General features: G+C 39.6%; 1 protein-coding gene across 5 annotated transcripts in view; it reads left to right on the plus strand.

Annotated features, from left to right (window-relative positions):
* Positions 1 to 12,915, plus strand: part of SPIRE1 (spire type actin nucleation factor 1) — a 124,944-nt gene that overhangs the window by 108,001 nt on the left and 4,028 nt on the right. For 2 of the 5 annotated variants that reach the window (XM_085573722.1, XM_085573723.1), the window contains 7 exons: positions 2,803 to 2,893; positions 3,635 to 3,777; positions 6,410 to 6,583; positions 9,874 to 10,011; positions 11,076 to 11,146; positions 11,895 to 11,922; positions 12,011 to 12,141. In XM_085573722.1, coding sequence (XP_085429848.1) covers positions 2,803 to 2,893; positions 3,635 to 3,777; positions 6,410 to 6,583; positions 9,874 to 10,011; positions 11,076 to 11,146; positions 11,895 to 11,922; positions 12,011 to 12,141 — 776 coding nt within the window. The remainder of the gene's footprint in view (positions 1 to 2,802; positions 2,894 to 3,634; positions 3,778 to 6,409; positions 6,584 to 9,873; positions 10,012 to 11,075; positions 11,147 to 11,894; positions 11,923 to 12,010; positions 12,142 to 12,915) is intronic. The other 3 variants (XM_085573724.1, XM_021527789.4, XM_021527787.4) reach the window with 3 other exon arrangements.

The raw sequence follows: 12,915 nt of genomic DNA on the forward strand, positions 1-12,915 counted from the left end.
AAAGATAAATTGAAAATAAATCAAGCACATTGAGCTGTCACAGAGAGCAGATGCTGGACTAGTTTGGGTTAATAGAAATAGCTGGTGAAGCAACTGAGATGATAAAGATGCTCAGCAGAATACTGGTTGGACTCAGGAAGAGTGCTAAGGTAGTGAAAATAAACTGAAGGGAGTTTGGGTGTTTTTCAAGGTGGTGAAGGATGTAGAACATTTGAAGAGAGTGGAGATTGCTCTGTCCAAATGTTTTATTTCTTCCCTGACTTTCACTTTGTATGTAACACAGAGAAGAGTCTGTGTGTTGTTCTGCTTGCCTGTAAATGACTTGGTCACCTCTTTGTCTGCAGTTTGAATTGGGCTTAACCTATTTGGAGTTACTCACTGGGAGTGATATTATTATTTTGTGCCCTAAATTACAGGCTGGGAATACCTGCGCTGCTGAGCTGTGGACCTCCAAATGAGCTGTGATGCAGATCCATTTTCTTCCCCATGCGTCCCCTTTGTTCTTTCATCAGTGTTGCAATGCAGGCTGTGTTCCAATACTCAGTGTAGCCAGGCAGAGGTGAAAGGCAAGGTCTGATACAGCCCTGTGCCCATTTTCTATCAAGGATGAATATTATATAAATTTTTCCTTCTTTCTTTCCTTGCTTTTTCTGCATCACCACTAAAATCACAGATTCCAGGGGGCATGGAACAGGAAGTGCCATTTTGCTTTGTATGGCTAAGAGAAGTACCAATCCAATAGTCAGTTTCAATACAGATGAAAAAATTGTCTCTTCCTAATGAAGCTACAGCTATCTGGCCAAAAATTGTGTCTGTAATATATTTAGATGTTTTAAGCTGTGGCTTTCTCAGTAACTGTAAAATTCTGATTGGCACTCTGGTGCAGTGCAGAGTCCTGGATGTTGGGTTGATTCAACCTCAAACATAAAATGTCAGAGAGTCTAACATAATAGTTAACGGTTACTGTATAGATATGGAGGAATTAATGCAGTGGTTCATCAGGACTTCCTACACAAGATTTCATTCTCAAAAGAAAGCCCTCTATGTTTGAGAAATTGTAGGACAGAAATAGCATTGTCAGTGCATATGTTTGTGCACAGAAGTAGTAATTTGAAATTACTAACCTGGAATACCTGTTGTCTAAGTAGGATTTTATGTCCCATTTAATTTCCTCCTGGCTTCCATTTTCCATGTCTTGGTTTATACTTCATATTTTTTATACTTAGCTGCTGGCTCCAACAGTTCATTCTTTAGAACAGCAGAAGAATTTACTTAGTTCTTCATCATAGCTCATTAGCTTCTCCGGCAATGGTAAACTTGTCATCCACTCAGAACAATCTGACTTCTAGAAAGTGAAAAGTTGAGTGGGGCGGGACCACAGAGTAGTTCCCTTTGTAGTTCTCTTTCTCAAAATGTAAATATTTTACTCTAGATTTGTGAACACTCTTGCACCCCTTCTAAAGGACAGTGCATCCAATTGTCATGGAAGTTTTCCATTGGTCTTTTAAGGCAGCCATGCAGAGGTGTCTTAGCCAGCTCTGTAGCTGAACTGTACTGGTTTCTGCAAGTAAAACAGCTGATGTAGCTCAATGTGCTGCTCAAGCTTCCTTACAAGCTTCCCATCACAAGTGTTTTGTGGGGTCACAACTGAAATGTTAAAGTGAATATACTGTTTTGGGATGTGAGCTGGTTTGAAACCCCTTGCAGAGTACTATGTTGTGGCAAGTAGGTGGGAACAGTTTCCTACCTACCCTTGGGCTAAGCCTAAAGGACAGATCACCTGATGGGAATTTGAGACCTGTGTCCTGTGATGTGTGGTGCTCATTGAGGTGATCCTGCCAGCTTTGCTTTCCAACTTGCTGTTACCAAAGAAGGCAATCTTTCAGCTAGTGGAGATTTTCAGCTAAGGAAATCTGTGTAGAGAAGCTTAGCCACTTGCTGGATTTTAGGGCAGGTCACTTGTTTGATCTGTAAATCTTGACAGCATAGATGTTAAGTCTTTGGTTGAAAGCATTCACATAAGAGGCAAAGAGCATTCAAGCTCAGTCCTTCAGCTCTCTCCATTTGGGAGGCTTCTGTGATGATCTGTTTCCTTGCTGGTAGCAGGTGGCTGAAGACAGGCTTTAGGTGACAGCAAAGGATTTGATAATTTGGGTGGCATAAAGCTTTAGATAGCTGAGGGGAGTTTAGTCAAAGGCCATTTCACTTTCCTTCATCTTAGAGGAGTTGCTCTTGGCTATTGAGAAGCATGTAGATACAGTGAATGAGTTTTCTTTTAAATACAGAAGAAAGGAAAAACACACCAGGATTGGGAATTAGGGAACAGTGCAGTCAAATTCAGTTTAATTTCTCAGCACCTCAGTCATTTATGTGAGTGGCTTTCATGCCTTTGGAGGCCAGAGAAATCTAAGTGCTAATTCTTTGTTAGTATGAGATATAAAGCTGTGTTAATATGTCTGCTGTAGCTGCAAAGCCCTAGAAGTCTTTAAATACAACAAGGGAAATTAAGAGTTTACCATGGATTCATGCACCTCTCTCATGATCTTGTTTTTTCATGCAGCAGTTAAACACACTGAATTCAAATTATGTACCATTTATTTAACTTTCTAAAAAAATTGAGCATTGAAAATTCTGTTTGCTCAGTACTGTAGAGTCAATGTTTTTCTCAAGACTTCTAGGACTTTGAGTGACTGAATGGTCCAAAATATCTTTGATGGCTTGTGTTTTCTGTGTGCTAAAAAGCAATAGAAGAACTAAAAACAGTCCCTAAGGATTTCTGTTTCTTTCCCTCTTGCCACACAGGAGGAATCAGTGCACCAATCAGGAAGTAGCAGCAGCATCTCCCCCTCACAAGTGGAAGACCCCTCTCAAGAAGGCACCAGTAGCAGAAAGAGTGAGTTATGAGAGAGCTCAGTGGCTGCTTTTACTCACCTCTGTTGTCTTCTGTGCTATGAACTTTGTCTCAAACTTATATGGAAAGCTAAAGCTGAGTGTTGTCAATGGAATAAACTTCTAAAGCTGAGCCCTGCTGAATGGGTCAAATGTGATAATCATTTGGAAGGCATCAGCCTCCAGTCTGGGGGTGTATCTTTGTGAACCAGGAGGTTTCATCCTTGAAGTTTATGTAGGACTGTAGAGAAAGTAACAAGTGAATGGAGGAGATAGCTTAGCTATGCTCATCTCATAAAATAATCTTTTGCTATTAGAAGCATGATCTAACCTAAGACCAATTTAAGTTTCCTCCATCTCTGTCACTGTAGCTGTGTTTGAAAGACACTTAGCAATCACCAGTATTTCTCAAAAATACTTACTGGGAAAAGGTCAAGATCTGGTCTTTTTTTTCAGGCGCAGTTATTGCAGGTTTTCCTGTGTAACAATATTTTTTATTTGTTTGAAGTGTTTCAGTTTCATTGAGAAGGTTTTGTAATGAGCTGTGTCATCTGTGCATGTGTTTTCTGTGTATGATGGTGAAATAATGAGAATAATATCCTGAAACACCTCAGTATGGGATATGTAACTTCAGCCACCAGTAGTAGGAATTCTAGCAAATCAGTGACTGGATTAAGTACTGAGTAATGTTATCCAACAGTTTCTCATAGAAGAACTAACTTTTTTGTACTGATTGAATCCTTAGTGCCTCCAAAGTTCTTGCCCATATCGTCTACGCCGCAGCCTGAGAGACGGCAGCCACCTCAGAGACGACACTCCATTGAAAAGGAAACACCAACCAATGTGAGACAGTTCCTACCCCCTTCAAAACAGAGCTCCAGGTCACTTGTAAGTGGAGTGGGTGGTAGGAGAGAGAAAAAGAGGAATGCTAAGAGTATAATGAAAATTAAAACTTGGCTTCAGTGTGATTAGAACATGACCCAAAGAAAATTCCTCAATCCAGAAACAGCTCTTGGCTACTAAACGTGTTTTGAAATCAAGATTTGAACTTTGTCTCTCTAACATATTTATCCCAAATCCCAGGTACGGGTGCCTTGGAAAACATTTGCACTGTGATTAGGACTCTGGGTAAACTACGTGTCTTGATTTGTGTTTCAGAATGTTACCAAAACAGCTGAACTTCACCTTACTGATATTCCACTTGAATAGAGACAATTCCAATGCAGTGGATCTATTTTGGGATTTGGGGGAATTTTTTTAGTTGTTGGAAGTATTGCAGCTAATAACTGGATGAATGGAACAATTTCTTTTCTTCCCACCTTAAGAACTTGCCTGGTAATGTTTATACATATGAAAGCTCTTTCAGTAATCCAAATCAAGGTTTATCTGTGTTGTTTTGTTGAAGTTACTGAGGCAAAAACCTGTATTACTGCTTGAAAAGAAAGTACAGTGCATTTGATCAATTAGCTTTAATTGAGAACTGTTTTCCAGCAGAGTACAAACAGCAAAGGGTATGAAATCCTGGTTCATTTATGCTGACATACTGATTAGTGCATTGTAATTTCAGGCAGGGTATGTTCCTTGTCTCTTTTCCTACCAGCAGGGTTTCAAAGTGTGCCCCATGAGGTGCTGGTGAATCGAGAAATCGATAAAAACATCCGAGTTTTTAAAGGAAGGGAATATTCACTTGCCCTGTCTTGTGCTGCAGTGGTATTAAAGGGCTTTGAAGAACATTTTTGTCAGCCCAGGAGATGACAGCTGGGTTCCAAACCTATTAGATGATGAAGCTGATCAGTTCTAGGGAAAATAACTCCAAATATTCCCACAATGGGCTTTTCCTTTTCTGAGGTCTGCTGGATTTTATTACATCCTTCCAAGTAGAATGTAGTTTCTCATTCCAGGTGCAGGTCAGGTAATAACATGTTGATAAATGCACAGCCCAGGTGGACATCTGCTGCCAAAGTGAACTTGCAGCAGGATGTATTGCAGCAGACCCATACTGGAGAGCTCCTTCAGCATGTGTTTGAAGTCACTGTCACATAAAATGGGTTGCTCTGTCACCTCCTGCTGCATTCACTGTATGTGGAAACCCAGACTTTTTTTTCTGGTAAGCCAGTGTCATTCACAGACAAATAGTTCAAAGGGAGGATGGGAGAAAGCATCCTGTGTTATTCTGAGACATTTGCTCCATCACACTTCTAGTGTATCTGAGTGTGCTACATTGTAATATTAATCTTGTGTATTTCAGAGGATCGTGCAACTTAAAATCTTACATGAGGCTGTTATTTTAAATAGGTCAACCAAGTTCTTAGCAGGATCTTCTTGACCACATACATACTCTCCGTCAGTCTGTTCATGGACATATGCCTAGAAAAATACATTAAAAATAAAACCATTGCAGAAAAAGTAATTAAATTATTCCATTCCCCCTGAAAAATACTAAAGGAAAAGGGAGAAAAAGCCATTAGATAAGTCAGGCTAATTTGGAAACAGATGGGAAGAGTTTTACTAGTTTCTTTTGTGCTTAGGGGGATTTTTTTGTTTGGTTTTTTTGGTTTTTGTTTTTTGGTTTTTTTTTTTTTAATCTCTAGAGAACTGTCATCTAGTTTGGTTTTGACTTTGAAGTGAAAAAGAAGGAAAATTGTAGTGAAATTATGTTCTGTTAATAAGAACCTATTTTATTTGACGCCTTGAGAGGTAATTCTTTAACTTGGCAATAGTGCCCTCTAGGGTGTACCAGACGTCTCCCTCAACACTCCTGTTTTTCATTCTGGGAGATGTGTTCTGGTATGCTGGCACTGGCCCAGTTCCACACTTTGGCTTTCTGCAACTCTCTCCTTCTCAGAGGGATCCCAATCTCTTCCAGTGGCTGTGCCAGATGTTGCACCTGTGAAATTTCCATTCCCAGAGTGAATGCTTCTCAATAAGTGCAGAGTATTATTTATTTTTTATTTGACCTCACACTTCTTTATCCCTTCCTCCAGGATTGATGGAGTTTCATTTCTTATCACCAACTCCTGTGACCCTGGTTTCTCTCCAAGGTGAAAGAGGCCTTGTCAGCAAATTGCTGTCAATGCCAGTGAAACCAGGCAGGGGTTTGCTACAGTCTCTTAGCAGGATTAGCAAGAATGTCTTGCATACTAATGATGGTTTTGTGAACTGGCATCTCATCAGACAGAGGCAGTTAGGCCCAAGTAGGTGGGGAGGGGAAACAAACTTGGAAAAGTGCCACACACAGTCCTTTTGACATGTCACCCTGGCAGTGGTACATGGAAAGGCAGGGTGGCTCAGTGATTTTGTGGGGGTGAGCCGTGGTGGTTGCTGTAGGGAGCTGATTTGGTGCTTAATCAATGAGATAAATTCAGTGTCCTGAAATTTACATGTGGGTGCCTTTGCAGTCTGTTTGCTTTTTTAATGATTATTTTTATTATCTTTTTTTTTTTTCATGACCCAGAGGACCAAAATTAATGGTTTCATTTATACACAGCATTCGCTTCTCTGCTTCCTATCTATTGTTCAGGTTCCTAGGATAACCAGTTTATTTCCAAGGATGACTTTCAGACCACTTTTTTCAACTATGCAAACAGCTTCCCTGCTCAGCTCTCATCCCGTTGAAGCAGCCATGTGTGGGGTGGCAGGGGCTATGTACTATCTCTGTGAGAGAGCTTTTGCCAGCAGGTGGAAACCCGCAAAGGTTTGCCTCTTTTTGCTGGCTTTGGAAATCACCTTCACCAGCATGTTCCCTCCTAGGGGAGCACTTCCTCAGCTCTGGCAAGAATTACAGCTTAGGCTGGGACATTGCACCTGATTGACTTTGATTTCAATGTGTGTAGGTTATCTGTGTGTCTTCAATCACCTCACGGGGAAAATAAATCAGTTCTGAAAGGACAGCAAACTAAAAATGCAACATCACCAGATTATCAGTGGGACAGACTTTAAATATTACAGCACATGAAGATCCTGCAGCAAAAATCCAGCAAAACTATTGTGATCCTTGGACTATGTTGAAAAGAATAAGGTTTTACGTTTCTCCCAAGGTACACTACGTAGAATGGGAGGGCATTTGCAATTTGCTTTACTTGAAAACCCATATATTGTTTTGGTCCTCAGCACACTTTTGTATCAGGACTTGCAGAATAGCTCATATCCATCTATCAGGAATGGCAAATCCACTGAAAATAAAAAGTAATTCATTTACCCCTATGTTAACTGAACATGAATTATTTAATTTTTCCTTCTTTTTGTTGTCCCAACCAATAAGTGGGAGGGTGAAACCTCTTGTAGGAGAGTTTATAGTTGAGATACACAGCTGACCTTCTAGAAACTTTTAGTCTGCAAAAGGACCAAGAGTTTAGAGTGCCTGACTAATTGTGAATTGCAGAATTTAGAGGCCACTTTGGCAGTCATTCATTTTGCAATTTACTAATGCAACTCATTTGAATGTCTAGTGACATCTTTAATGAGAAGAAGGAATATATTAGAGTAAAAATGTGTTAGTCATAGGAACCTATTAGGGGTGTGTACACTAAGAATGACCTACAAAGCACATTATGGGTATGCAATTCTTACTACCTGCTTTTCCTGTATAAAAACAATTATACATACACTTTTTAAGGTATAGTGTTTATAAAATGATTGCATAGTCAGAGTTAATCCAGTCTCCAAGGGTATCACGGACACTTCAAGTTCAAAATAGTATTTGCAAATAATATTTTTACCCCTTTAAAAGTAAGCATATTGGCTTGTGTTTAATATTTAAAAAAGTATTGAGTGTAATTCTGGAAAATTGAGACCAATTCAAACCACATTTTGTCTTTACCATGTTCTGTCATATGTGAGTATTGAAGAAAGTACTCTCCCTTGGAGCTGCTGAATTTGGGTGCAAGTTTTGAAGTTTGAGCAGTAATTCCAAAGTATCATTGTTCAATGAAGTTTAGCCAGTGCTTAGCAAAATTTAATTAATTTCAATGCCTTAGAGGTAGTGTAGAAAAAAATATTTTCTTGTGTACTTATTTATATTCTGAAAAGGGAAAAAAAAAAACCCAAGCAGTTTTCTGAAAACTGATTATTTATCTTTCATTTAATGTTGCATTAACATTTTGTTGTCCTTGTGTAACCACTGGAATTAAAACATTAGCATTTAAACATGTGAATATTTTCTGTTTCCCCTGCTGCCTGATGGCTATTTCTATTTTAATGGTATTCATTTTCGATTGGTACGACAACAGGCCCACACTATTCCCCTAGTACGTGCTCTACACCTATAGCAGATCTGCAGAATTTCTTCAAAGGAGCAATATTCCCCGACGTCATCGTTCTGTAAATTAAAGGAATGGGCGTTCATGAGGGGGAAGGAAGAGCTTCAAGTAAGAAATGTATTTCTAAAGGACTTAAAGCTCTGGTTGATTGCAAGCATTCAGCCTCATTCACCTCGGATAGTTTCCCTCAGTCTCCCACGATGCAGACTCGGGGGTTTTTGCTGGCATTGTGTGCATCCCGCTTTCCCACCCACTTCCTCTCGTGCCGCCCCAGCCTTCAACCGTGCCTTCCCCAGAGCAAGGCACTTGCTGTGGGAAGAACCCAGAACAAAATGCTGAGAGCTGCTGGTTAGCTGTAAAGTTGCTCATAAGGAACAGAAGATACTTTGTTTTGGCTGTGCAGTTTTACACCTCAGAGCAAATTGCAGCTGCTTTTGATGTAGTTTGTTTTTTCCAGAAAACTAGTTTTCCCTACCCCAAAGATTTAGCTGGCAAATCTAACAAAGTTAACTCAATTCTAGTCTTTTGTGGGGTACCCTAAACAGAGTGAAGTTTCTTTGTGTTCCCTTTCTAGATAGGTAAGACAACAGTTTTTAAAAATGTGGTGGTTCCTAAATGCTAATGTTTGCCAGGTCTGCAATGTAGAAGGATTTTCTTTCTAATCTGATGGAAAGACAGAACTCTGAGTACATGGAAATGGAGCATTTCCGTACTAATCCGATTCATCACTTCAATTTGTAAACGAGATCTCCAAACTGTCAGCCACGTCTTTGTGTATGCAGGAGAAATTTCCTTCATTTATTCAGAGAGCATTGCCTGTCATTGTCATTACTGCACAGTAGCCCCTCTGGGCTGACTGAAAAGGTTCACTAAGCATTAAGCAATGGGAGTTCCCACAGAGGTTTCTGTCTTTCTTTTGGAAATGTATAATCAACTACTGGGCTGGATTACAAATTGGGTTGGTGCTTTTTATTCCGTGGTACCAAATTCAGGAGTTCTGCACTCAATATTCTCCTAAATGCTGCAACACAGAACAGATGGAAATTTTTTTAAGTGGAAAGTTGTGCTGTTAATTTTTTATTTGAGTCTCTACCATTTATAATGCAACACTGGGTAACCAGTTCACCTGCTTGATACTGGGACATTATTCTGTAAAGCTTAAATTGCTGCTTAAATTTCTGGGGCCGAAAGGAGAACTTTTCTGCCTGAGCTGATGTAACTTTTTGTAGTCTTGGTGTGAACACCAAGATGTGGTACCACTGAATAAAAATTTTTGCTAGAATGGGCTACTAACAACTTCCCTTGGCCATTCTGGGCATCACAAAGTCTCAGAGAAATGATTTATGTATACCTCAAACAGTATGCATAAAATAATGCCATCTACCATATGACATTTTCCCTTTCAAATTATAAATCTGAATGTTGATTGGCTTGAAACAAATGTTTGCAATAAAAGACAATGGAGAGAAGGGTCAAGTGATTTGAGGAGGAAAGATGAAAAAAACTGTCATCGTTGTGAAGGCTGAACGTAAGATCATTTACATCATATTTATGCAGCTTCCAATGGTTTGGCACTCATGTGATGCCCATGAATGAGCCAGTGCTATTCCAGTTTGATGGGAGAAACTCCCTGTTTCTGGAGTTACTAACCAGGTGGCTGGTTTTCGTGATTGAACTCTGGAGAAGCCATTTGTCTCTGAAATAATGTGGGGCTTTTGGCTTCCAGGAGGAGTTCTGTTACCCTGTGGAATGTCTGGCTCTGACAGTGGAGGAGGTCATGCACATCCGTCAGGTGCTCGTGAAGGCGGAGCTGGAGAAGTACCAGCAATATAAAGATGTCTACACTGCTCTCAAGAAAGGAAAGGTAGGGCTGAGTCTGGCGAGGCTCTGAAGGGTACTGAGGGAGGCCAGTTGCACAAGCCTCCCATTTACACATTGTTTCTTACCCTCTATTGGAGAGAAAGAAGAGTCATCCACCACACATACCCTTACATGTGTGACACAAAGGTCAACTTCCTCGAATGATGTCCAGAAACATTAAAACATTTCATGGAAGCACCTTGTTTGTTAAGGTTGCCTATAAAAATGTAGTAGCATTTACAATTATCAGAGTGTATCTGTATGTGTCTGGTTTGAGCTTTGTTGACTGAGGTGATTTCTGTCCCCATGCCTTCTGCAGGTTTGGTTACCTTTTCTATTCCAGAAAATAGAATTACAGGTAGCAACAGAAAACTACAAGTTCATTGTATATGAACCCTTACTATCTAGCACAGAGGGAATGAAAACCTTCAGAGAAATTATGCTACCAGAAGGAGGTTTAATTTTAGAGACCCTTTAACTAATACATTTTTCTGCAAATTGCAGATTGGAGGTTGGTACTTCCCAGTAGAAGCAGGATCCTTTTCTCCCACTTTTAATTTATGCTTCTTGGACACCTCCAGAAAGCCTATTTTGACTTCACTGTGTATTTCTTCTACAGGCCTAACTGTGTCTAGTGTGCAGATTTGTTTTAAAGGTTTAATACATTCAAGGCAGAGGAACAAGAATCTTATAATGTCATTCATTAGATTCAGCTGTTGCCTGTTGTCATGATATATAAAGCTTAGTAATGAGCTTTTATCAAATCTCAAGGTAGGTTGAGGATTTAATTAATTTACCCCACTATTAAAATTGTTTGCTTTTATTTCTAGCCAAAGTTATCTAGTTAATGAGCAAGTATTTAATTTAGGCAAAACAATTAAAGGCTTAGTTCTGAATATATGAAGATACAGTGCTGGACCTTTTTCTCAATATCATCTTAGAAGCACAGGCCCCAGAACTGGATGTAGCACTGCCACTGTGACCTTGCCAACAGCAACTGGTCAGTGAAGTCATCACTGTGTGGGACTTTGCTTAACAATGTGGATTCCTCTGTTCTTCTTCCTCTAGCTCTGCTTTTGCTGTCGAACAAGAAGGTTTTCTTTCTTTACCTGGTCTTACACTTGTCAGTTCTGCAAGAGGTAAATATTTTACGTCTGTTAACAAATGAGTACAATTTCATAGGGAAAATGATTGATTTATACATTAGAAACCCTCAAAAATTTCTGCTCCTTACTGTTGGTTGGGTCTATGTATGTAACAGTCTGTGTTAAAAAAAAAGTATGCAGAAACATTTCATTTGTAAGTGACTGAATTGCTTCCTTGGAGTGAAACTCTTGACTAAAATGAGAAAAATGTTTTGTTTTTTTTTTTTTATACTTATGAGAAAGCAACATGGAATTTACTCAGGCTCCCCACTCAACAACCTTCTACAACCTCTGAGTTTGGGGAAAACATTTCAAGGCAATTTACTTTTTGGGCAATTTTTTTGAGTATTGGGGCAGGGGAAATGCAAGAAGGAATATTTGCAGGCAAAATGATAAATTTCAAGTTAACAGTGAGACAATAAATGAGAAGATCTATGTAATCACTGAGTTTTGGTCTCACCAGAAGAGGTTTCTTTAGAGGAAAACCAGCTTACTTTTCTTTTTTTTTCCCTGTTTTTTTTAATTTAGGTGCCATTCTTGTTCTGCATTTCTCCTTGCTTCTGGCATCATGTTCTGATTGAAGTTACATGTTAATTTACTTCTTCAAAGAAGCTTTAAAATCAAAAGTTTATTTAAGGGGAGGATGGAAGGGGGCAGGTTTCTAACTCCTGAAATCTCTTATTCTTGATTTAAACATAATTTTTCCCAATGGATTGATTCATGCTCTTGTTTTTTTACACAGGCCTGTATGCTCACAGTGTTGCAAAAAAGTAAGTAAGGAAACTTATGTTTCAAGCTTTTCTGAAAAGCTGCAATCTTTGTAATGATGCTGCACGTGCTCTGTGCTGTTGCCAACAGATGCGGCTGCCATCAAAGCCATACTCCACCCTCCCCATCTTCTCCCTGGGACCTTCAACCTTGCAAAGGGGAGAAAGCTTCATGAGGCCAGAGAAACCCTCTACCAGTCACCACCATTCCCTGCGGAGCAGGTGAGAGACACCCTGGCCCCACTTGTGTCTGTTGCAGATGTTCCCCAAATGTTTCAAGCTGGGCTATCAATCGTGAAGATGCTAATCACCTGTTTTGTAGTTGGCCATGTTTTTAATGCCTGTAGTAACTTTCCTAAAGCCTAACAGTGTCCTAACAGTGTCTTAAACCTTTTTCACATTACAGTCAAAAAATAATGAGAGTCTGGGACAACTGTATTTCTGTAGGACCTCTAGGAGAAAATATTCTTAACATGTCTTTTTCTAGTGTGAATGGACTCCGTGGAGATAAATCTTACAGACTGAAATCACCCACTGAATGGGAATTCAGTAATGTCTAGTGCACAGATTTATCTTCTTTCCCCCTAATGTTTCTTACTCCAATTTTCATAATTTTTCCACTTTAATATTATGAATTTATCTGTTGGTTTTATACCTTATACACAGAGGGTTGTCAAAGCTAATTCAAGAAATTAGATATAAAATAAATGCTCCTTTTTGAGGGAATCTGCTGCATAAACCCTCTGCATAGATCACCATTGCTATGGTGCTGTGTAGATTAGCCAGAGACATCAGCTATTTTTATTTACTAGTTGGGTTGTTTATGCCAGGATGTAAATGTTACACACGCCCTCAGTCAGTGACCCCGCAATCTTGCCAATCCAGGCAGAAGCTGCCCACTCCAGTGTTTGGAGTAATTTGGGACAGGACAAAGGAAAATTTAAATCCAGACGTTTCTGATGGGATTTTTCCTGGGTACTACAGCCAAGTTGACAA

Source organism: Lonchura striata, chromosome 2 (assembly GCF_050655825.1).
Source record: "Lonchura striata isolate lonStrDom1 chromosome 2, ASM5065582v1, whole genome shotgun sequence".
NCBI classification, from domain to species: domain Eukaryota; kingdom Metazoa; phylum Chordata; class Aves; order Passeriformes; family Estrildidae; genus Lonchura; species Lonchura striata.